Below are 25,727 nucleotides of genomic sequence, written 5' to 3' on the forward strand. Positions count from 1 at the left end.
AACACATTTTCTGCAAATGTCTGTCTCTGTCTGTCTGTCTGTCTGTCCTTCTATCTAATTTATATAGCCACCCATGACATGAAAACCAACTATCATCTGGGTATCATCTGTCTGTCTATCATCTCATCTGTGTTTATGTGTGCCTGCCTGCCTGCCTACCTACCTATCATCTATCATCCATCTATTATCTCTCTATCTAATATCTATCTATCTATCTATCTATCTATCTATCTATCTATCTATCTATCTATCTATCATCTATCTCTATCTTTCTACCTCTACCTCTATCTAATCACTATCTATCTATCCATCCATCCATCCATCCATCCATCTAATCTCTCTCTCTCTCTCTAATCTCTCTCTCTATTTATCTAATCTCTATCTATCTAATCTCTATCTATCTATCTATCTACATCTCTCTCTCTCTCTCTCTCTCTCTCTCTAATCTCTCTCTATTTATCTAATCTCTATCTATCTAATCTCTATCATCTATCTATCTATCTATCTATCTATCTATCTATCTATCTATCTATCTATCTATCATCTCTCTCTCTCTCTCTCTCTAATCTCTCTCTCTCTCTCTCTCTTATCTAATACCTTCTATCTATCTATCTATCTATCTATCTATCTATCTATCTATCTATCTATCTATCTATCTATCTATCTATCTATCTAATCTATCTATTTTTCTACCTCTCTACATCTTTATCTCTATCTAATCACTATTTCTCTTTATCCATCCATCCATCCATCCATCCATCCATCCATCCATCCATCCATCCATCCATCTATCTAATTTATATAGCCACCCATGACATGAAAACCACCTATCATCTGGCTCTCATCTGTCTGTCTATCATCTCATCTATGTCTATGTCTGCCTGCCTGCCTGCCTACCTACCTATCATCTATCATCCATCTAGTATCTATCTATCTATCTATCTATCTATCTATCTATCTATCTATCTATCTATCTATCTATCTAACTATCTATCTATCTATCGTCTATCTAATTTATATAGCCACTATATAATTTATAAAGCAACTCTGGGTGGCCTACAACAATTCAGTAAATCAGGCATCATGTACAACCATTTTGTAATAATTATTAAACATACGGATGAAATATTGTTTTTGTTTCAAACATCCCTCCTTGTTCAGATATGCAATGGAGGGAGCTTTGGGGCCAGGACTGAGAGCAGAAGCGACCTTGGTTCACGATTTAGACACAAGAAATAGCCTAGGCAAGGCTTTCCCTACGTTGCACCCAAGACAGCAGGGCAGAGGGGTGGACTAGAAAACCTCCAAGTTCCCTTCCAGCCTTGGGACGCTTAGTCTCAAGACAACCCTTCTCTTCTTTCTTGTACCTGCTGCAGCCTCTAAGAACTATCCAAGTATGAAGATCCCCGTTTTCCTTCCATCTGAACCAAGAAAATAGCAGCATGGAACCAACTTTGGATGCTGTTACAGAATCAATTATACAACACCTGAAACATCTTAATATATGTGGAGGAAAAAGCCTGGATGGCTTTGATTGATTTTAAAAAAGCAAGATAAATAGGTGAGACTCTTTGTAGCTCAGGGTTGAAATGAGGGCTCCTTGGTGCTCTCTGAACTTGGTTGCTTTCTTGCAGATCGTTCATTATCCAACTAAATACCCTCTTTCCCCAAAATATGACCTACCCTGAAAGTAAGTTCTAGCTTGATTTTTACACGTGTGCGCAATACAAGCCCTACCCCCCAAAATAAGCCCTAATTAAGATTCCACCCACTCCAGAGTGGATCAGTAAAAATTGAGCTAGGGTGGGGAATAGGGGGGTGGAGCCGCCCTACTACTTACCTTTGGACAGTTATATCCAGGCCCGGCACACTCCGACACCTGCCTTACCAGGCATTTCTTCTGCAGCCAGCAAGGCTGGTAAGGGCTTTCCTCAAGGCCTCTATAGCTGATAACAAAGCTCCGGATCGATCCAGAGCTCTGTTATCAGCTGCAGAGGCCTTCAGGAAAGCCTTGCCGGCCGCAGAAGAAGAAGTTCCTGAAGGCCTCTGACAGCGAAAAGGAGGCCGGGGGCGACGTGCGCAAGTGAGGCTAGTCAGTGGATGACATCACCCTAAAGTAAGACCTGGTGCCTTTTTTGGTGGCAAAAATATATATGACAGGGTCTTATTTTTGGGGAAACACGGTAGAATTTTTTCGGAGAGATTTGGTATTTACCTTGCAGTTTCTGATTTTCCTTTTCCATCCTCAGAAGAAGGATGTGCTGGAGAATAGCTTTTTTCCAAAGCTCCCTCAACTCCTTGGGTGTCTTTTTTCTGTCTTCTTTGGTTGCTCCGAATGGTCCGTCTTCGCAAACTGGCTGTAACGGTGATCTAGGGGCCAATTCTCCCAGTTCGGAATAATCTTATTCAATAAAAAGAGAACCAAAAGTTCTTTTTCTTCACTTGAAAATTTGTCTGAATTCCTAGATCAATCCTAGCCTTGGGGAAATAATTATCAGAAGAGGAACGGCCAGCTGGAAACTGAAAATCTTACAAGACCCTTTCTCTACTAATAGTGTAGTAAATACATTCATGTCCATGGAGATTCTCATTCATGCAGGTCATGGTTGCCTCAAAGGTGCTTTTTTCAAGAGACAACCGGACTTTCTGGTTTTTCTTTGAAGATGTTTCGCTTCTCATCCAAGAAGCTTCTTCAGTTCTGATGTGAAGAACTGAAGAAGCTTTTTGGACGAGAAGGGAAATATCTTCATAGAAAAACAAAGTCCAGTTGCCTTTTGAAAGAGCCCCTTTGGGACAAACACACGAGTCACTTTACGCAAGATTTTACAGTTTTTCTGAGTAGTGAACTTTATCATTACCCCCAAGTGACTGTGTTTAGCTAAGAATTTTCTACAAACTCCACTCATACACAGAACTGAACAAATCATTTGGCCTGGATTTTCAGTTGGCCCTGCAAAATATATCCAACTCAGCAACTAGATCTGAAACAACTGCACGAATTGTTTTTTTCCACCCAAACCAAGATCTACGGCCATGTTAGACCACGGGTGGGATTTCAGCCAGTTTAGGCAAACCGGATGTTAATTTTACGTATGGTTTGGCGAAATGGTAATTCCGATGACCAGCTGACCCCGCCCGTTCCCTCCCCTCCCAGGAGTCCCAACGTGGCCTGTTTTGGATCCCAAGTAATTGCAGGGGGCGCATGGAGCCCGGGCAGGTGGAAAACAGGTCTCCCAGGGGCTCGTAGAGGGCAAAAATGGGCCTGTTTCTGGCCTCCTGGAGGCTCAAGGAACGCCTCTGGAGCCTGGGGAGGATGAAAATGCTCCCCCATGATGCAGGAGGCCAACTAGGCCACGCCCACCCAGCAACCAGGCAGAGAATCTAACATTGCTAACATTTTTAAATCTCACCCCTGTGTTAGATCTTTGACAATCATTTGTGCTTTGCTTTCCTACCTTCGTCCGGCAAATATCGAAATTCCCAAAAAGATAGATTGCAATTTAAAAAAAAAAATTCCACAGTATTTTAGATTTGTTTAAATTTGTTTCAATATAATCCAATAATTGAATAACCCAATAATTTTTTCTAGATTTACAAACAAAATGAAGAGCGCCATCTACTGTATCAAATGAAACATGTGCAAGAGGCATTTGACTCTGAATATTTATTTGGCCAAGTGTGACTGGACCAAGGGTTTCAAACTCGATTTCATCAAGGGCTGCATCAGGCTTGTGTTTGATCTCCGGGGGGCGTGGCCAAGGGGGTGTGGCCAGCTTGACATCACTTGTGTCGGGGGCACCTGCTAAGGAAGGACTTCCCTCAGAGTCAGACCCTCCCTCCTTCTCATTATAATCTTCCTTCCTTCCTTCCTTCCTTCCTTCCTTCCTTCCTTCCTTCCTTCCTTCCTTCCTTCCTTCCTTCCCTTCTTTTTCCTTCCCTCTTCATTCTCCTTTCTTCTTCCTTCCCCTCTTTCCTTCTTTTTCCTTCCTTCCTCTCCTCCCTTCTTTTTCTTTGTCTTTCCTCTTTCCCTTTCTGTTTTTCTGCCCCTCAAATGCAAATGCTCAAATGCAAAAGGGGAAACATTTCTCCTTTGGTTTTGTTTTTAGTTTGTTTTGCTAGCTCTCTGCCACTAGTTAAAAACTTAATTCAGTCTATTCTACTGGGGGGATGGCGGGGGGAAATAAAGAAAAATTGGATTCATTTTACCTTCATGCCAACCAGAAGAGTCGCATCCTTTTTGGGGTGTTGCCACTCTTAAAAATATCTGCTGCCTCCAAGAATGCCGTCGAACCTTCACTGGGGTCTCGGGGACCAAATCTGCTTCGTTGGATTTGTTATGTCTAAAATCAGAAGTCACAGAATTTATTTATTTTAGCTACCATTGCAAGACATTTTCCCCCCTCCCGGATGAAACAAAGATATGAATTCTTTAAAGAATCTCAACAGCAAATCAAAATCGAAAAGAAAATTACTCGGCTTAGTTCTTTAAATGATGAGCTTCCTGACAGACATTACTCAATGGTGGGTGTTTTGAATCGTCAAAAATATTCAGCAATAACATCCTCTTGCTGCTCATACCGCATTTCCCCAAAACTAAGACCTATCCTGAAAATAAGCCCGAGCTTGATTTTTACACTTGCACCATCTCACCGTTCCAGCAAAACCAGATCCCAATCAACAACTCTGAGACAGGCATTTTCCCAAAGTTTCTTTTTATTGGAAAAAGTCATACAGGCACATCTGGGAAAATCCGAATCTGAGAGTTCCAGGTTTTCCCTCAGTAAATCAAAAATCAACACCCAACCCCTGCACCCATCAGTCCATCACATGGTCCAATTGCCATCTGTCCCAACTTGAAACATGACCTTGACCGAAAAGAAGAATGCTGTTATGTCTAACTACTAACCCTCTAAAAATCCCCCTCCTAAGTTCTCAGGCACAGGAATGTGGCAGCGTGGAAGTTTCTGGTTTTAATATGGCTTTCAAATCTGACACACCCAATATAAGCCCTGTCCCCAAAATAAGCCCTAGTTAAGATCCCACCCACTCATTGTACCTGGTTGCATGCGGTGAGGCAAGGTTCAGGGGTGAAAATCAAGCTAGTGTGGGAAGGGTGGGAAGGGTGGAGCTTCCCCACATGCCCCACACCTACTTACCTTGCAGGCAGGCCTCCCACACCCTGACACCTGCCTTGCCTTGTTGGCCCACTTCTTTTGCGGCTGCTGGCTGCCACTTATTTGTGTCACCGCCAGATAGTTTCACTCTCAGCAGCCCTCAGGAAGGTGTTAATCCAGAACTTGTTTCTCGGCTGCAGAAGCCTTTCTTGAAGGCCTTTGGACGGCGAAACGAAGGCCAGGGGGTACTGCACCCGTCAATCCAGAGCTCGTTTCTTGGTTGCAGAGGCCTTTCTTGAAGGCCTCCGTCAGAGAAATGGAGGTTGGGGGCACCAAATGCGAATGGTTGCAAGCGGCTGCAGAAGAAGTGGGCTGGCAGTGGCCATACGGGCGCCTGCTCGGCATGGCTGTCGGTGCCACCACTGCGGGGTGAGACAATGGAAGACATCCCCCCCAAAATAAGACCTAATGCCTTTTTTGGAGGCAAAAAAAGAGACTGGGTCTTATTTTGGGGGAAACACAGTAGTTATCCCTGCTCATGACATCGAGATGTGTTTGTGCAAAGGTTTTGTACGGCGGACCGGGCCAAAGAGACGCGAGCCGGGCCCTTACATTTTCCAGGATGGCCCTGCAGGCCAGATTGGACCACATCGTGGGCCGGATCCAGCCCGTGGGCCTTGTATTTGACACCCCTGGTATAGAGCTTTGTAGATGATAACCAGAACTTTGAGAAAGCTAAACATGGTCAGATATGGTTTCCTCCACACATGTTCTAACTTAGGCTTCCCCAACAGCATGAAGCTGAGTCCTTATCCCGATAAACCCCTTTTTTAATTTCATTTACAATGAATATCCTCTCCAAAGTCCTGGCCAACAGTCTTGCAAGATAATACCCAATTACAGACCTTTATCAGGCTTGGAGAGTGGCCAGGACGACATCTTTCAGATGCTGCAATACTTGCCAGAATGAACTAATTGTCTCCTGCAAAACCCCATTCCCCTTTCGCTCCTCTTTTATTCCCTAGGGGAGGGGCCATTCACCATCCATCTATGGCTTTACTCCTAAGTCGGCCCTTGTTCCTCAGCTGTTCCCTTCGTCTGGCAGCTCTGTGCATGTGCACGCTGGGAACAGGCTCCAGCTGTTCTTCTGACTGATGTCTGACTCCAAAGGCAGCTGATAACTGTCAGATGGTCCTGGCCCCCTCAGAAGCAGAGCCCTCTTCAGAGCCTTCCCCAGACTCCAGGACTGGTCCATGTTTCTCCCCAATCTCCTCACTTTCCGAGTTGTTGGGTCACAACCACACAATCCCACAGCTGTAGCCCAGATTGTAGAAGAAAGCCATAGCCAGCCAGTTTTGTGCTGGGTCCAGGAACACGACATAGAGCTGATCTCAAATCCGAAGACAAATTTTCTTTCTCAGTTAAGCCCTAATTTCTTCCACCGCTAAATGTGCCCCCTCAGGTCTGAAGTCATGTTTCTGAACCAGAGATCCACTGAAAGATCCCCTGAAAGAACAGGTCCCCTACCTGGTAGGTTTCCTAAAGTCAGACGTGACATTTTCATCTACAGGAGCCAGGAATTTTAAGAAATTTGGTACGGAAGAAGAGGTGTGAAGCTTTTTCTGGAAAGAGGAACGGTAGGAGGTGCTGAGCATCGTTGAAAAGGGTGGCTCAGAGCGGGAGAAATTTAGCGTGGTGGGTAAAACACAAGCACGGAAAGAAAGAACAACACAAACAAGAAAGTAATAAGCAACAAATTAGGAAAAATATAATAGGAATGAAAAGAAAGCAAAGGCCAAGACTGCCAGCTGTATAATTTTTTTTAAGATAACTGCTTGGAGGCTCATTCCGTTTTCAGGGAAGGCCACGAAACCACATTTCTGTCATTTTCTTTGGGCCAGGTGTTATAAACACTGAAAACAGGGCTAAAAGAAGGCAGGATAGAGGAATCTCATAAGATGAGACTCCAGGTAAAGGATGAGTACCTGTACTAGAAACTCTTCCTGTGTCTATGTCCTATTTTTTTTTGTTTCAATTTTTTAACTGAAGGTGTATTAACATAATAATGACACATATTACGTACATCAGTAAGGGTCAATTTGGATTGTGGGTTCACATACGTGCAATAAATGACAATAATGTTGTGACTGACTGAGCTGATTTCAACCCGAGACTTTGACTAAGTTACACTAAACTTTATTTTATTTCTTCGTAGATTGGGTAAAGTTTCCCCTTGCACATACGTGCTAGTCCCGTGATGGCAAACCTATGGCATGCATGCTGGAAGTGGAGGGGGTCGCACATACATTGCATTATGGGTGCAGGCACGTGCGCACATTGTCATGTGTGCATGCGCGCACTTTTAACACACAACGACAAAAAAGTTAGCCATCGCTGTGCTAGTCGTTTCCAGCTCTATGGGGCAGTGCTCATCTCTATTACAAAGCTGAAGAGCCAGTGCTGTCTGACGTTCATGGTCAGGTGGCTGGCATGACTAAACGGCGAAGGCGCACGGAACGCTGTTCCCTTCCCACCCAAGGGGTCCCTGTTTTTCTACTTGCATTTTTGACATGTTTTGGAACTGCTAGGTTGGCAGAAGTTGGGACGAGGAACAGGAGCTTACTCCGTTATGTGGCGCTAGGGATTCGAACCACCAAACTGCCAACCTTTCTGATCGACAAGCTCAGCGTCTTAGCCACTGAGCCACCACGTCCCTCTTCCTAGATTACATGGAGTTAATTAGTTATCTCATAACTAAGAGCTACATCATAGTAGCACGATAAAGGTTATTTTTTCCAAGGGCTTGGAACTCTTGACTTATGTCAGTTGAATTCATGACTTCTCTTTGCAATGTACCAATGTCTTTGGTGACAATCTTGGTGAATTGATGCACTGCCAACCCCTCTCTCCCTCTGTCTCTCTGTCTCTCTCTCTCTCAATCTCTCTCTCTCCTCACCTCTTTGGCATGGCCTGCCTGCCTTGTTCTCCTCCACTTGAGCTATGCCTAAGGCGCTTGAAGAAATTGGGTGAGGAGGCCGAGGATGGAAGTTGAGCTGGAGGAGGCCGGGCAGCAGCTGGCGGCTTAGAGTTGCTGGCAGCGCTGGTCAGGTTTTATAAGGGGAAGGAAGGGAGAGAGGGGAGGGGAAGGGAGGGAGAAGGAATGCAGTGGGAGGAGAGGAAAGGGAAGGCAAGAGAAGAAGAAAGGACAGGGAAGGAGAGGAGAAGGGAAAGAAAAGGGAAGGGAAGGTGGGATGGAGGATGGATGGATGGAAGGAAGGAGAGAGTGAAAAGGAAGAGGAAGGAAGGAAGACAAGGAAAGGCAAGTGAGGAGAAGGGAAGAAGGGGGAGAGGGGAAGGGAAGGGGATGGAAAGGAAAAGAAAGATGATATGGATAATGGATGGAAGGAAGGAGAGGGTGAAAAGGAAAAATGAAAGGAAGGAAGGAGAGGGAAGTGAGATGGATGAATGGATGGATGGAGGAAGGAAGGAAGGAAGGAAGGAAGGAAGGAAGGAAGGAAGGAAGGAAGGAAGGAAGGAAGGTCAGTCAAATAAAGTATATGCATACAGGAAAGCTGAAAACAAAAATAACTCAAGCACTTTAATTAGGCCCCATGTACACAGAAAGTGGCATCAAGAAGCCCTTTAAGGCCCTATGACTGAAATGTGCTTCTTCTATGACCCTAGCCTCTCACGGATCTGCTGATCATGCATAATAATACTAATGCTAATACTAATAATGTCAGAATGAAGACAGATAGACAGAATACATTAAGGCATGGAGCAGGTATTTCTGCTTACAGCTTGAATGTTTAGCAGAGGTCAGGTTTTTTTTTAATGAGGGTAAAGTTGCCTGTTTCTCAGCCCTTGAATGTCTCAGCTTTGGAAAGCTTGGTGAGACACCAGAGTAGAGAAAAGACAGCCTGACGTATAAGAACCAAGACCAGTTTCTTTCCAACACTCCGTGTAGCAATCCTGCATATCAAACTACATGCTGAACATGCTGTTAGTAGAGTTCTAAAGGCAAGCCCAGATGGTGCAAGATGCGGGGGAAGGAAGTCTAAAACTAGCTTGCAACCTGCAAAGTTGTCCCAAAGTTGTGCTTTTTTTTTTTTTTTTCCCCAAGAGCCCACAGGACTTTCTGGTTTTTTTCTTTGGAGACGTTTCACTTCTCATCCAAGAAGCTTCTATGGCTCTGACTGAAGAAGCTTCCATTCCCCACCATCCAGTCAGAGCCGAAGAAGTTCTTGGATGAGAAGCGAAATGTCTTCAAAGAAAAACCAGAAAGTCCAGTTGCCTCTTGAAATAGAAAAGCACCTTTGGGATTCTATTCTGTTCTGTTCTTGTTCTTATTCTATTCTATTCTATTCTATTCTATTCTATTCTATTCTATTCTATTCTATTCTATTCTATTCTATTCTATTCTATTCTATTCTATTCTATTCTATTCTGCATTCTATTCTTGTTCTGTTCTGTTCTACTCTACTCTACTCTACTCTCTCTATTCTGCATCTATTCTGTTCTAGTCTAGTCTATTCTCATCCTTTTTCTGACAAAAATAGGGACAGTTGTCCCAAAGCCATGTCTATTGAGTTGTGGCATGTTTGTTTAACCAGAGGTTTTCACCTATGAACAGAACGTGGATGAAGTTCAAATGATGCTGAAGGTCACCATACATATATTCTCTCACCATTCCTAGAATGGGTTTGAAGGAAACTGCCTGGCACCCCTAACAAGAGAGCTCTCAAGAATTTGAAACGAACCAAACCAAAAACACAACAACTTTATGTCCTAAATAAGAAGCTGCTTCTCTAACCTCAAGGGCTAACCAACAAACAGCTCCACTTTCCTGAACAAGCCCTGTCTAGCTGTAAATACCACTGTGATAAAATCTGGCATTAGAAGGAGAAAAGGACAGATGAGGTTCAAAAAGAGGACGTTGTTATTTCAGAATTTTCCCTTTCCTCTTTTCAGGTCCTTTTTACCGGTTACAATTCATCTCAGGCATATGTCTGTCTGTCTGTCTGTCTGTCTGTCTGTCTGTCTGTCTGTCTGCCTGCCTGCCTGCCTGTCTGTCTGTCTGTCTGTCTCTCTCTCTCTCTCTCTCTCTCTCATTATGTTTAGGTGAGAAATAAAATTCGCATTGGGCTTGCATCGAATTTTGCAGCATTTCCCCAAAAGCCACAGCTTACACAGACAGTAACTGTCATGCCCATGTCGGAATCTGATTTGGAGGGGGAAGCCAAACAGCTGACAGGGAGTGGGAGTGTGGCTCCATTGGTTGTGGAAGAAATGGGGGAAGGGCACAGTCCGGGAGAGGGAGTTCAGAGGAAGACCCAGGCCCACTCTCTCTTCACCCTAGGACACGCAGGGAGGAGCAATCCACACCATCCCAGAGAAGATACAAGCAGTCTTTGACTTACAACTGTTCATTTAGTGACTGTTTGAAGTTACCAAGGCACTGGAAAAAAAAGTGACCTAGGGCCATTTTTTGCACTTATGACCCTTGTAGCTTCCCCATAGCCACGTGATCAAAATTCAGACGCTTGGCAACTGGCAGGTACTTATGACGGTTGCAGTGTCCCGGGCTCAAGAGATCACGTTTTTGGGACCTTCTGATCAGCAAAGTCAATGGAGAAGCCAGATTCACTCCACAAACCATGTTACTAATTTAATAATGGCTCCATTGTGGTCGTAAGTCAAGAGCTACCGGTACTTCCAGCCTTTGGACCTGGAAGCTTCTTCACTGCATGATTTTTTGGCATCATGTAAGTAGATTTTGGACTAGAAATTTATCAGCTTCCCTTTCCTAAAAAGAACTATTCCTCCAAATACATTTTGGGTTCATGCACTCCCTTTAGAGAATAGACAAAATAACTCACGCATATCGGTCCAGTTGAATAAATCTAAGAGACTAGAATCAGTTTACACTCCAGGTTTCTATCCTTTGCTATGCTCTGTTTTAAATGCATTCAAGATGTTGTAAGCCACTCGGAATCTATTGGAGTGGGGTAGCAATAATGAATGTAAATGATAATAATGGAAGACCAGAGTTGGAAGGGACCTTGGAGGTCTTCTAGTCCAACCCTCCCTGCTCAGGCAGAAGACGCTACACCACTTCAGACAAATGGTTGTCCAATCTCTTCTTAAAAAGAGAACGTCAAATTTCCAGTGTTGGAGCATTTACAACTTCTGGAGGCAAGTAGTTCCACTGATTAATTGTTCTCATTCTCAGGAAATTCCTCCTTAGTTCTAAGTTGCTTCTCTCCTTGATTAGTTTCCATCCATTGCTTCTTGTCCTGCCCTCAGGTGCTTTGGAGAATAGCTTGACTCCCTCGTCTTTGTGGCAACCCCTGAGATATTGGAAGACTGCTATCATGTCACCCAGTGGAGGTATTCAAATAAAGTTGCCACCGGTTCGGTGGGCGTAGCTTGGTGGCCGCGCTTTGTGCGCATGCACACACTTTGCATGCACACGCGCGCCAAACATGCACTTTGTACAGGCGCAGAGGCATTCTAACTTGCCTCCTGCAAGCCTGCACGATGGTGATCGCTGCAGCAGCTGCCGCGTGGCGCTATTGTGCGCCACGCAAAGCAGCTGCGCTTTGAATTCTGGCCATAAAAGTGAGTATGGGAGCCCGGGCGGTTGGGTGAGCCAACCACAGAGCAGCGAAGAGAACCGGTTCGGTCTCTACTGCTCAATGCCGCTACCGGCTCTCCAGAACTGGGCAGAACCGGTCGAATACCACCACTGATGTCACCCCTAGTCCTTCTTTTCATTAAACTAAAGGTTCTCACACATACGTGTCGTTTCCAGCTCTAGGGGGCGGTCACCTCTGTTACAAAGCCAAAGAGCCAGCACTGTCCGAGATCTCTCCATGGTCATTTGGCTGGCATGACTAAATGCTGAAGGTGCACGGAAAGCTGTTACCTTCCCACAAAAGGTGGTCCTTATATTTTTCTACTTGCATTTTTACATGCTTTCGAACTGCTAGGTTGGCAGAAGCTTAGTGATGGGAGCTCACTGCGTTACACGGTGCTAGGGATTCGAAGAGCCAAACTGCTGACCTTTCTGATCGACACGCGCAGCGTCTTAGCCACTGAGCCACCACATCCCCTAACTCTTATCTAGGGCCAGTCTAATGCTGACCATTAGTTGAGTAAAGTGTTGTATACAGACATGAGTAATAAATCATCTTAATCATCATCCTAGGTCCAAAATCACAAAAGATGGATGCCTGCTCCCTCACCCAATTAATAGTTAATAAGGGCAACGATTTGAATCATTAATCAAGATGACTTATAAGTTGCATTCATAAAGCACATTCCCATGGAAAGCAGATGCTGTTACATCATTTCAATGTTTCAGACTGAGAAGTCCATGCTGCGGTTATGACCAAGAATGAATCTCAAGGTCCTTCTCCGTTGCCTCAGGTGGACATACCTGTAAACATTTCCTCCCCTTCCCCTGCTTGAATCTTACTTTTGCTGGTCTGGAGCCTCTGTGGTCATGGAATGATACCTCAGAAGTTTTCTTTGGGAAACAGGCGGAGAAGTTTCAACCGATTCGAACGACTCCTGGGCTTCCAACGGAACGTGAGTCAGGGTGTTAGCGCGTCTTCTGAAGCCCTGGTAGGCTGATTGGGTAGGAAGTTCTTCAGATGATCCTTCAGATGCAGTCGAGAGAAGATCAAGATTGTCCACCGACCCGTTTGGTTTTAGAAGGCTGTCCGGGGGGAAAGGGTTTTCCTGGTCGCTGATAGATGTTTCCTATCAAATGAAACAAAACTGTGAATGATCTAATCAGCCAAACCCAACATTTCATTTATTTCCATCTCAAGCATAAAATCCAGAATGGGTGTATTCTTTTCTTTGATTAAAGCGGCCAATTTAGCCATCTCTGTGTCATGCCCCTGTTGGAATCAGATTCAGAGGGGGAGGCCGAGCAGCTGACAGGGAGTGGGAGCGTGCCTCCATTGGCTGTGGAAGAAACTGGGGAGGGGCAAAGTCCAGCTGGGCAGAGCAGGGAAGAGGTAGAACAAGGGAGAAGGGGTTTAGAGGAAGACCCAGGCCAATCTCCTCTTTATCCTAGGGCACGCAGGGAGGAACGGAGAAGGGAGCAACGTGAGTTGCGTGGCTTACGGGGGAGGAAAGGGCCCTGATTCCCTTTATTAGCTGCAGCTGGGAATAATGTTTAAAAAGGAAAGCTGCACACAGCAAACTGTTGGGAGCAAATCGTGAATTTATCTGGTATCCTCGAGATTTATCTGTATTCCTGGCATCTTCCCAACTGTGTGTGTTTTGCTGGGCTTTCAAGTCTGCAATTCCTTTTCCTGCCCTGTCAAGTTAATTACTGCAGCGTGGTTTGTTTGGATTTTTAGTTACAGTTTGTATGTACTTTGTTTTCGGACTGAATTTTCTCTGCTTAAAGGCTGTTCCTGGGAGTTTTTCTCCAGCCGAAGGTAATCTGGACATTGGGGGCAAAGTTGGAGATAATAAAGGGACTATTCTTGTTTATTTGACTGTGTTGTGTTTGTGCCATCACACTCTAGTATCTCCCTCAGTTCTTCCAACCAATCATCTATTTTATCCTACTCTTTCTCTTCTTCCCTTTTGTTCCCCTCCACTCTTTTCCTACTATTTTCATTCTCCTCTCCATCTTATATTCCGGTCGACTACAATTGGATGGATCAACATGTGCTAACAGGACATTTAAAATTGTTGGGTTTTTCAATGCTAGAACATCTGGTTGCTTTTAATGACCCGCTATCTAACGTAGATGGTTAGAATCAGCAGAATGGCTTGCCTCCGGAAGTGGTGCGGTGGCCTAGAGGTGGTGCTCTTGCCTCACAATCGGGAGGCTGTGAGTTCAATCCTAGGTAGAGCCAGATACTCTCTGGGCACGCTGAGAATATATCTGCTGGAAAAAAACCTCGGCATTGGCAACAACAAGGGCATCCAGCCAGTAAACACTCAGCTCCATTCAGTTGCCAAGACTCCATCCTGCAAGGGATTATTGGGTCATTAAAAGGAGATGATGAATGACATGCCTCCAGATATTGTGGGCGCTTCATCACTGGAGGCCTATGGAGATTTTCAGTCATCCAGAAGCTTCTTGGATGAGAAGCGAAACGTCTTCAAGGAAAAACGAAGCCCAGGTCCCTTTTGAAAAAAAAACAACTTGGGCATCTCCGTCCCTGGGGGTTTTTAAGAACTGACTAGACAGCCATTTGTCTGAAATGGTATAGGGCACTGATGGCTAACCTTTTTGGGTTCCTGTGTCAAAAATTGTGCGTGCGCTTGTGCTCACACGCTCGCATGCCAGTACCCAGGAGGCAATGCACGCGCCCCGCCATGCCCCCTGCGCATGTGCACGCGATCTCTCCCATGCCGCCCCCTTACTTGCACTGCACCTCACAGCTGATTTTTGCCCAGTTTGAGGCCTTTTTCGGCCTCCCAGAGGCTTGAAAAAAAGCCTCTGCAGGCTTTGCAGGATGAATAATAGGCCCATTTCATCACTTCTGGTATTATAGGAAGTGATGAAATGGGCCTATTATTTGACCTGCAAAGCCTGCAGAGGCTTTTTTCAAGCCTCTGGGAGGCCGAAAAAGGCCTCAAAGCAGCCCAAAAATCAGCTGTGAGGTGCGTACATGTGCAGTGAGGTAAGTTTGCCTGCGGCTTGTGTGCTGGCACAAATGGCTCTGTGGCACGCATGCCATAGGTTTGCCATCGCGGGTATAGGTCTCCTGGTTGAGCAAGGGGGTTGGACTAGAAGACCTCCAAGGTCCCTTCCAACTCAGTTATTGATAATCAAGCAGAAAAGTTTCCATAGATTGTAAAAGAGGGAAGAATCAAGTTCACATCCTCCATTGGGTTTCCTGGGATCTTTCATAATAATTCTGTTATAAGTGGACACAGATAGTCCTCAATTTATGACCACAATCGAGTCCAACATTTCTGGTGTGAGACATTTGTTAGGTGAGCTTTGCCCCATTTTATATCCTTACTTGCCTCAGTTGTTAAGTGAATCATTGAGGTTGATAAGTGAGTAATCTGGTTATTAAATGAATCTGGCTTCTGACTTTGCTTGTCAGAAGGTCACCAAAGGGGATCACACAGCAACGGTCATAAATACGAACCAGTTGCCAAGCCTCTGAATTTTGATCATGTGGCTGTGGGGATGCTAGAAAAGTCATCACTGTGAAAAACAGCCCCAAGTCACTTTTTTCAGTGCCCTCGTAACTTTGAACGGTCACTAAATGAACTGTTGTAAGTCGAGGACTAACCACCCTGTTTCCCTGAAAATAAGTCCCAACTGGAAAATAAGCCCCAGCATGATTTTTCAGGATGCTCATAATATAAGCCCTACCCCCAAAATAAGCCCCAGTTAAGATTGTCAGCCAGAAGGACACACTGAAACTGTATTTCCCCCAAAATAAGACCTAACCAGAAAATAAGACCTAATGGAGCAAAAATTACTATAAGACTCAGTCTTATTTTCGGGGAAACACAGTACCTGTATTTTTTTGCCTATCACTATTGGGTAATTATTCAGATGTACATATGGTAAGTAGATGTCAGGCTTAGTAGCACATTTAGGATCAAATGAGTTCGATCTTGAAAACCAAAATATAATAATTACTGCAGGAATTTATCGGAAGCTAAACATTTGATGAAAGAAAGGAAACTGTAAGGTGCACTATTCCATTGCCTGTGTTGGTTATATACTGTACAATTCACTTACTTTACTTATAGTACTGAGCGTGCTGGATAAGGAGCTATCCAAATCAATACTTCCAGCAGCGTCCTGTAGGCTCTTACTTTTATTTCCCTGCCAAGAAAATCCTCATATTATTATATGTATTTAAAAATATACAGATATACAGTCCATATATAAAGAAGTATGAAAATTCATATAAAAGACATTTCTTCTAATGAATAAACTGTTACATTTAAAGATTCCACCCTGTTTCCCTCAAAATAAGACCCAGCTGGAAAATAAGCCCTAGTATGATTTTTTTCAGAGTACTCGTAATATAAGCCCTACCCCGAAAATAAGCTCCAGTTAAGCTTGTCAGCCAGATGGGCACATTTAGATCCATATTTTATCCAAAAATAAGACCTAACTGGAAAATAAGCCCTAATGCATATTTTGGAGCAAAAATTAATATAAGACCCAGTTTTATTTTGAAGGAAACATGGTAGCAGTGCTGTGATCTGTCAGGATTCCGGCAGTTACTCCAATTAAATCATGAGCCTCGAGCCACACTCCCAAAACTTGAAAGGATTTATTAGAAGTTAACATGTCAGCATTAGCCTGGGAGTAGCCGACTCTGAGATACGTAATTCACTGCTTCCCCTCCACCCCTCTGGGTATATCATCCAACAAAACATGTCCATAGCCAAGAGTCATCAATTATGCTCTCCAATTAGATTTTTTTGTGGCAGAAGCTCCAGTCATTTAATCAGTCTTTGAAGAAAATATGAATGGAATGTACTTTCAATTCCACACTGCCACCTGCTCTTTGAAACTCCCCCCCTTCTTTCTGTTGTCAACTATAAAACGTGTATACAAAATGTTTTATGAGTTGACATGATCATTATTAAATTTAATTTTGGGGATGAGCTAAGAATATAGGCTTATTATTACAGGTAATCTTCGTCTTATGACCCCAATGGATCCCAACATTTCCACTGCTAAGAGAGAGAGTTGTTGCCACAGTTTCTTACTACAGTTGTTGAGTTCTGCCCAGTTTTACGACCTTTCTTGCCACAGGTTGTTAAGTGAATTGCTGCAGTTTTTAAGTTAGCAACACGGTTGTTAAGTGAATTTGGCTTCTCCCCATTGACTTTGCTCATCAGAACGTCACCAAAAGATAATCATGTGACCCTGGGACACTGCAACTGTCATAAATAGTTGCCAAGTATCTGAATTTGGATCGCCTGTCCATGGGATACTGCAATGGTCATAAGTGTGAAAAATGGTCCTAAGTCACTTTTTTGGGTGCAGTTAACTTTGAACGGTCACTAAATGAACACTGTTGTAAGTTGAGGACAAGCTGTACTGTACTTGCATTTTTCCCCTCTCTTGACATTTGATTTATAAGCCTGAAATATTGAAAATGACCAAATATTTGTCTGAATTCCCCTTAAAAGACTGGGCTGTGTATTCGCCGATGGAAACTCGTAGTATGTCATTCATTATTTCCTGTTCTGACCTAGGCTTCCCCAAGAAGCACTAAGCCGACTTTTTGTCCCAGAAAAACCCCTCTTATTAAACGAAGGTGAATTTTTTGCATTCACATTCAGCCAAAGGCCTGGCCAACAGTCTTTCAAGGGTGTCATTAGGAGCACAGACCTTATCTATCTTGGAGAGCTGCCAAGTAAATATTTCCAAACGCAGTGCTGACAAGGAAGGACTCAGCACAGAGTCTCTGAGATGCACAGACAGATCTTCACACTGCTGCAACGAAGGAATTGTTTCCTGCAAAATCCCCCTCCCCTTTTGCTTCTCTTTTAATCCCTATGGGAGGGGCCTTCACCATGTCTTAACTCAATGCTTAATTACCACTTATATGTGCCCCAACCCTCTCTAACAATATGCACCACATCAATACATGAAAAAAGCCATTTCCATCCGCGCAGTTCTTTCAGGATCTATCCTTCAGCCCATAGTTGTTTCAAAATCCATCCTGCAGCCCGCAGTTGCTTCAGAATCCATCCTGCAGCTCACAGCTCTGCTTCAACACCATTGGCTACCTTCAACACCATTGGCTAGCACACAAGCAGCAATACAGATCTGGTGTCTGCAGAGCTAAGGTGATATTCTTCAACTTTGCCCCCAATGTCCATTTGCTGCAAAGTGTGTTTGGAGCTGATGGGATCAGTAGCGAACTCGGAGCCCAACAGTTCACCTGTGGCCTTTCTCACATGTCAACCCTGAGTTCATAATTCTTCTTTTCTTTTGGCAGCTCTGCGCATGCGCAGGCTGGGAACTGGCTCCAGCTGCTCCCCCGCCTCACTGCTGTCTGACTCCAAAGGCAGCTGATGACTATCAGACTGTCCTGGCCCCATCTCTGCCTCTGATGCAGAGCCCTCGTCCGAGCCTTCCTCAGCCTTCAGGACTGGCCCAGGTTCCTCCCCAACCTCCTCACTGTCCGATTCTGCTGTCAGCTCTGCCAGCCGCTGGCGGGCCACAACATTTCCCTCCTTTTAAACACATATCCAGGTGCGCGCTTAGTGGTTTCGTTTTAAACACAGTTGTTTATTTTAGTGCAAAAATACATTTTTCATGACGCGGAGGTCAACGCCCCCCAACACAGCAACGGTTGCATGTCAAGAGATTCAAAAGAGACTTACCCGAGATAAAATATTTTCCAAGGATTCGGTAAGCGACCTCTTGGCTTTGTTCTTCAGCACGTCAAGCTTGAACCGACTTGTGCTGTTTGGCATTTCGTTTCCCATGGCTTCTCCAGTGGACTGGCCCGTCTAGGACGTTAAGGTAACAAATGCGTTTGAAAAAAGAAAATAAAGATAAATCAACAGGAACCCCTTCCCAAAATAATAATAATAATGATGATAAAAGTGTTCGCTCCCAGGGGGGACATTTTTGTAACAGAGAAACAGGGACCTGCTCAAAAAGATAAAAGACTTCAGAATATCCTCCAGATAGTTTAATAATAATTTGTTCCCATTTTCTTGGCAACCGTTTGGCACTGTTATACAATCAGCAGCAGCAATGGTGGGATTCAAATAATTTAACAACTGGTTCTCTGCTCTAATGACCGGCTGGGTGGGTGGGGCCATGGTGGACATGGTCAGGGGTGTGATAGGCGGGGCTTGGCCTCCTGAAACCCCCTGGGAGCAAAAAACGGGCTGCAGGGGTACTGCATCACACCTACAACCCCGTGCCCATTTTGGGGCCTAGTAAGCCTCCCTGTAGCCTCCTGGGAGCAAAAACGGGCCGTGGGGGGACTCCTGGAAGGGGAGGGGAGGGGCAGGACCAGCCAGAGGTGGTATTTGCCGGTTCTCCAAACCAGTTAAAATTTTCACTACAGTTACACCAGAAGGCATCCGAACCACCTGAATAGCACCTCTGATCAGCAGCAGGCCTGATCTGTGAGGCCTGGTTACAACTGTCCAAAGTCATAGGGCAGCTCTACCACCCCTCCAGCTTAAATTTTTACCCGTGCACCCTGGAGTGGGTAGGATCTTAATTAGGGCTTATTTTTTTTGGGGGGGGTAGGGCTTATATTGGTCGCACGTGTAAAAATCAAGCTAGGACTTACTTTCAGGGTAGGTCGTATTTTCGGGGAATCCGGGTATGATTGAATAACATAATGAGGATTACTTAAAATGGACAAATGTGATAGAGATTATTAATACTGTTATAAAACAAATATCGGAAAAAGAAAACTACAGACCTGTTTAACTTCCCCAAGGTGAACATGATCCTTCTGTTTTTCTTCATACATGTTTCTCAGGATAGAGATGATGAGCTCATTCTCCTTCTGTTCATTTCTTGGCCTTATTTTCTACCAAAGGGGAAAAAAAAATAAAGAGGAGAGCTTAATCCCTTTAACTCGTTGCATCACCAAATTGCTGCAAACACAGGTAGTCCCCGACTTAACAACAACTTGCATCATTGAGTGACCATTCAAAGTTACGCTGAAAAAGCACCAAAAATGGGGCTTGTGTCTATGTTCCACACTTACAACTTTTGTAAGCATCCCCATGGTCATGTGATCCAAACTCCAGCGCTTGGCAGCTGACTCCTATTTGTGACAGTCCTGGGGTCACAATGATTCCTTTTTGTGACGTTCTGATGAGCAAAGTCAATGAGGGGAAGCCAAATTCACTTAACAACCGTGTGACTAACTTAAAAACTGCAGGGATTCACTTAACAACTGGGGCAGGATACGTGTCAACCAAAAAAATACTTCTTTGGTCTTTTTAGTTGCCAAAGGGAGTGGGGAAAGTAGTGCATTCCTGAAATGCTTCAGATAATTGCTAGGTAGCTGAAGCTTTTGGCGCGCAAGATTATTACTGGAGAGCATGATTGATGACTCTTGGCTATGGATGTGTCCCATTGGAGAATATACATCCAGGGGATGCGGGGGGAGACCAGGGTCAAGGGTGAAATGAATGATGTATCTCGGAGTCGTCTGCACCCAGGTAACGCCAACATGATCACTCCTAATAAATCTATTTTTTTACTCTGATACAAATAGAGACTTATGATTTGAATGGGGGTGGTTTGTCGGAGCCTTGACAGTAGATTGTAAAATGGAGCAAACCTCCTTTAACAAATGTTTCACTTCGCAACATACATTTCGGGCTCAATTGTGGTTGTAATTCAAGGACTACCTATACCAAAAAAATGACTTGCCCACATCAATTTCACAATATACAGCTGGAGTTATGAAACAATTTGTGTTAAGTAGCTTTTTATCCTGTCATTCAGAGAAGTGAATGGCCAAGCAAATAATCCTTACTTCTAAAGGCAACATTTATTTGATTGTCTCCAAAAACATATAACTGTAATCACATGCCTGTTATTTCTAAATTTTTTCCTACGTCCTCTATGGACCATCAATGCTGCCAAAATTTGCATCAATCGAACATAAAGCAAAAATGTTTTGGACACTTTTTTTTCCCTTCCAAAAACCTAAAAACTATTTTGAATTTTTTTAAAAAAACATATGGACAAATCTGAGATGACATATGGCTTAATCTCGCTGAATTCTATAATCAACCAACACTGTTTAATTCTGGGCCAGCAATTTCCATTGATTTTAATGCAACTCCTGCTAAGAGGCACAAATTAGGACCACAAATTAGAAATTGTATTTTTTCTCCACTGAAAAAAATAATATAATGGCAATTACCTGAACTTCCTCAAAAATCGAAGCTTGCTCCTGGTTATTCAGTGCTGTTAAATGTTTTTGCAATTCCAACTTAGTTTTAGAAGGATGCATCCCTAGCAAATAAACACATCAACATTAAGTCAGCATCATACCTTTGAGATAATATTTGGTCACTGGAAATTCACAAAGCTGTGCTGTGGATGGATGAAACAATTTGCTCTTTGGTCTCGGGATGATAGCAGCAAATTAAGATTTACATTTGTTTTGCCCCCAAGACAACCATATCTATAAAGGTAAAGGTTCCCCTTGCACATATGTGCTAGTTGTTCCTGGCTCTAGAGAGGTGGTACTCATCTCCATTACAAAGCCGAAGAGCCAGCGCTGTCCGAAGACGTCTCCGTGGTCATGTGGCCGGCATAACTAAATGCCGAAGGTGCATGGAACACTGTTACCTTCCCACCAAAATGGTTCCTATTTTTCTACCTGCATTTTTTACATGCTTTTGAACTGCTAGGTTGGCAGAAGCTGGGACAAGTAATGGGAGCTCACTCCACTATGCGGCGCTAGGGATTCAAACTGCCGAACTGCCAACCCTTCTGATCGACAAGCTCAACATCTTAGTCACTGTGTCCCTTCCATTATACCAGGGTGCAATTATACGCACACTAAAAATTAAACAAGCTTTTTTTAAAAAAAAAGTCCCAATGATATATCTATTGGCTAACTCCCAAAGGTATCCAAGAAACACATCAACCAACCTGGATAATTCTTACCTTCTATCTTTTCACAAAGCTTATGAAGAATTTGCATAGGACATTCATCACAGAACTGCAGTTGGGCTTTGAAATTTTGCTGGCTGGCTGCCACACTGAATGCCTGTTTCAAGGTCATCATGATCTCGTCCACCTAAATGAGCGAGAGAGAGACAGAGACACAGAGACACAGATAGAGAGAGACAGACACACACACACACACACACAAACACACACACACACACAGAGAGAGAGAGAAACAGACACAGAAAGAGAGAGGGAGAGGGAGAGGGAGAGAGAGAGAGAGAGAGAGAGGTCAAAGTTCTGGATTTTTCTGCTGTTCTAGTCCTTTTGCTACCTTTTGAGCCATGGTGGCGCAGTGGTTAGAGTGCAGTACTGCAGGCTACTTCTGCTGACTGCTGACTGCCTGCAATTTGGCAGTTCAACTCTGACCAGGCTCAAGGTTGACTCAAGGTTGACTCAGCCTTCTGTCTTTCTGAGGTAGGTAAAATGAGAACCCCAAATTGTTGGAATCTCAAAATTGTTGGTTAGAATGCCGTATTGCCGGCCAACTCTGCCTACAGTCTGGAGTTCAATCCTGATTGGCTCAAGATTTACTTCGCCTTCCATCCTTCTGAGGTGGGTGAAATGAGGACCCAGATTGTTGGGGGCAATATATTGACTCTAAAACGCTTGAAGAGGGCTGCAAAAGCACTGTGAAGCTGTATATGTCTAAGTGCTATTGTTATTTTCCTTCCTTCGTTCCTTCGTTCCTTCCCTCCCTCCCTCTCTGTGGTTAGAGTGCAGTACTGCTGGCTACTTCTGCTGACTGCTGGCTGCCTGCAATTTGGCAGCTTGATTCTCACCAGCTCAAGGTTGACTCAGCCTTCCATCCTTCCAAGGTGGGTAAAATGAGGACCCAGATTGTTGGGGGCAAGAGGCTAACTCTGTAAAACCGCTTAGAGAGGGCTGTACAACACGGTGAAGCGGTATATGAGTCTAAGTGCTATTGCTACTTTCAAGTTCTTACCAGAGCTTCATCTGTACATTGAAATACGTAACAGACAAAATGGAAGCCTCTGTTTTTGGAAGGCTCTCTGCAGATGAATCCAAAGTGATCCACGTGACAAATTCCCTGGAAGACAAATCATTGCATCCAAAGGTTTGTAAAGGAATGAGTAGAAACAGCTTTATGTTGTCTGCATGTTGAGTCAAGGCAAATGGATTTTTCTTGCTCCTTTGAACAGAAGCTAAAGAAGCTACCATACTGGGATAAACACTAAAACATTTCAAAACCAAAGAAAAGAAAAGGAAAGTCCGGCTGCCACGACTCAACGTCCAGACAACTCTCCCAGGATGACTGAGAATCTTCCATCGACTGTGATGACCCACGATGTGGCACAAAGGCAACACAGTCAAATAAGCACGAAATGTCCCTTTAATACCATCAACTTTGCCCCCAATGTCCAGGTTACCTTCAGCTGGAGAAAAAAAACTCCCTCGCTGCAGTAATTAACTGGACAGGGCAGGAGAAGGAATTACAGACTTGAAAGCCCAGCAAAACACACACAATTGGGAAGATGTCAGGAACCCAGGTAAGCCTCGACGATATTAGATAAATTCTTGATTTGCTCCCAACAATTTGCTGTGTGCAGCTTCCCTTTTTAAACACTGTGTTCCCAACTGCAGCTAATAAAGGGAATCAGGGCCCTTTTCTTCCCCGTAAGCCACGCAACTCACGTTGCTCCCTTCTCCATTCCTCCCTGCGTGCCCTAGGATAAAGAGGGGGTGGGCCTGGATCTTCCTCTGAATTCCCTCTCCCTTGCTTTACCTCTCCCCTGCTCTGCTCCAACCGGCCTTTGCCCTTCCCCAGTTTCTTCCACAGCCAACAGAGCCACACTCCCACTCCCTGTCAGCTGCACAGCCTCCCCCTCCAAATCAGATTCCGACAGGGGCATGATACTGACATTTTCTCATAATCTTTTTCACGTAACATTCAACGAGGGTTGAGCTGCCTTTATAAAAAGGGGGGGCAACTCTCAAAATCGTTTCCTTCATTTGTTTTGCAGAAAAATCAAAAGAGTACTATAGAATCAAAGAATCACAGAGTTGGAAGGGACCTGGGAGGTCATCTAGCCCAGCCCCCTGCTCAACCAGGAGAGTCTACTCCAAATCTTAGCCTCTACCTAGGGATCGAACTCACAGCTTCCTGATTATGAGGCAAAATGCTCTGAGTGAACAATTCCACCAAAGGTGTACGGGTAGACCTTGGTTTACGACTGCAGTTGAGCCCCAAATGCCCGTGGCTAAGTGAGACAGTGGTTAAGTGAATTTTTACCCTGCTTTTTGACTTTTCTCGCCCCGGTTATTAAGTGAATCGTGGCACTTGTTAACTAAGTTACACGGTTGTTAAGCGAATCTGGATCTCCCCATTGCTCCCAATTTTTGTTATGTTTTTACGTTTTTCTTGAACAGCAGCTCTGGGATAAATCAGGTTTTAAGACTAATGATTCTCCTGAAAGGAAAAAGGAAGTAATACAGATAATTTTTCACTGCTGCTATGTTAAGATAAGAGAATACTGTCCAGAAATCTTGTGGCTAAGCCTCCAAACGAAGAGGCAGATTGTAGCATCTGCCTTTCTTTATCAACAGAGATACACGGTGTAATATTTTCTTCCACTGTTTTTTTTAAGGTTTTTATTTTATTTAAAATTTATACATTTCATCTTCCATTTAACGGTGTGTCGTCTGGGTAGTGTTGTGGTTTGCAGACAGCCTGTGCAGATGGCAGTGGAATTGGACAGTGGGGAAGAATGGGGACCAGTCTGGGAGTTTGGGGAGGACTCAGATGAAGGTCCTGCATTCAATGCAGAGATGGGGCCAGGACGATCTGGGAGTGGGGGGGTGCCTCCAGAGCCTCCAGAGTCTGGCAGCAGTGAGGCAGAGGACCCAGGGGAGCCTATTCCCAGTACACATGCTCAGAGCTGCTAGAAGGCGAGAGCAGCTGAAACAAAAGGAGTGACTCGGGAATAAGGCTGGGAGGTGATTGCCCCTCCCCTAAGGTATAAAGGTCAGGCCAAGATGATGAAACCTTTGCAGGAAGCAAAGTCGTTTGTTCGGTTCAGATTCATTCTTGAAGCTCTTTTCGGTTGTTGTTTTTTTCTAGTTCATTGGACACTTCTGTTATTGGTAGCACTTCACAAGAAAGAAAGGTGGGTGCTTATCTTGAGGGACTGTTTGAGATTCATTACTGGCAGGGAATGAAAATAATTCTCAGTGTTGCAATAAAACAAGGCTTGTTTTAAAATAAGCGTGGGCATAATTACGGTCTCAGAAGCCTTGGTCAGAACAGGTACAAATACCTTGTACAATAACAATTAAAATTACAACCATATTCATTACTTTGGCATTAATTTTCTGTTCTTATTAATATACATAATATCTCTTATCACTATAACACTCCTCTTCTTAACATATTTAATTTTATTAACCTATTTTCTATATTTCACTAATCTATTGGCTATTTCTAGCTTTCATATTTTTTTCTCTAGCCATTGATAAAATAGTTCCCATATCTTAATAGTATTCAGTTTGGTCCTGTGCCAGAAGTTAACCATTAAATGAATTGGGAGTAGGAAAAATTAGATTTTATTTCCAGCTGGCCTGGAAAAAAAAAACAAAAATCAAAGCAGAATTTGACCTTGAGGGCAAGTGGTTGAGGGCTGACTCAGAAATATTCCCTGACAAAGTAAACAATCTCAAAGAAACTCCTTCTAAATTTATGGCAGACTTCCTTTAGAAATAACCATTCTGGTATTTATGCTAACTTAAAAGTTTCTTTTAGCATTATTGGCCGCCAAGCCATTTAGCATTAGGGGATTTCCATGGAATTGCATCATTTGCATCTTTTTTTTTTTTTTGGACAATTTGGAAAAAAAAAAACCAGCTTCATAAAATGGGGGCTTTATTTGTTAATTGTTTTAAACAAATTACAAACT

General features: G+C 43.8%; 1 protein-coding gene across 7 annotated transcripts in view; it reads right to left on the reverse strand.

Moving 5' to 3' along the window:
- Positions 1–25,727, reverse strand: part of TBC1D1 (TBC1 domain family member 1) — a 96,563-nt gene that overhangs the window by 12,949 nt on the left and 57,887 nt on the right. For 3 of the 7 annotated variants that reach the window (XM_087965828.1, XM_087965829.1, XM_087965833.1), the window contains 11 exons: positions 22,760–22,864; positions 21,751–21,883; positions 20,999–21,090; positions 19,535–19,645; positions 18,471–18,599; positions 15,856–15,942; positions 12,595–12,881; positions 8,071–8,214; positions 6,642–6,761; positions 4,207–4,340; positions 2,216–2,401 (listed from right to left, as the gene is read on the reverse strand). In XM_087965828.1, the coding sequence (XP_087821954.1) occupies positions 2,216–2,401; positions 4,207–4,340; positions 6,642–6,761; positions 8,071–8,214; positions 12,595–12,881; positions 15,856–15,942; positions 18,471–18,599; positions 19,535–19,645; positions 20,999–21,090; positions 21,751–21,883; positions 22,760–22,864 (1,528 nt within the window). The remainder of the gene's footprint in view (positions 1–2,215; positions 2,402–4,206; positions 4,341–6,641; positions 6,762–8,070; positions 8,215–12,594; positions 12,882–15,855; positions 15,943–18,470; positions 18,600–19,534; positions 19,646–20,998; positions 21,091–21,750; positions 21,884–22,759; positions 22,865–25,727) is intronic. The other 4 variants (XM_087965831.1, XM_087965832.1, XM_087965834.1 and 1 more) reach the window with 2 other exon arrangements.

Source organism: Notechis scutatus, chromosome 4 (assembly GCF_049901735.1).
Source record: "Notechis scutatus isolate UNSWTSFEM ecotype Mainland chromosome 4, rNotScu1.2, whole genome shotgun sequence".
In the NCBI taxonomy this organism is placed as follows: domain Eukaryota; kingdom Metazoa; phylum Chordata; class Lepidosauria; order Squamata; family Elapidae; genus Notechis; species Notechis scutatus.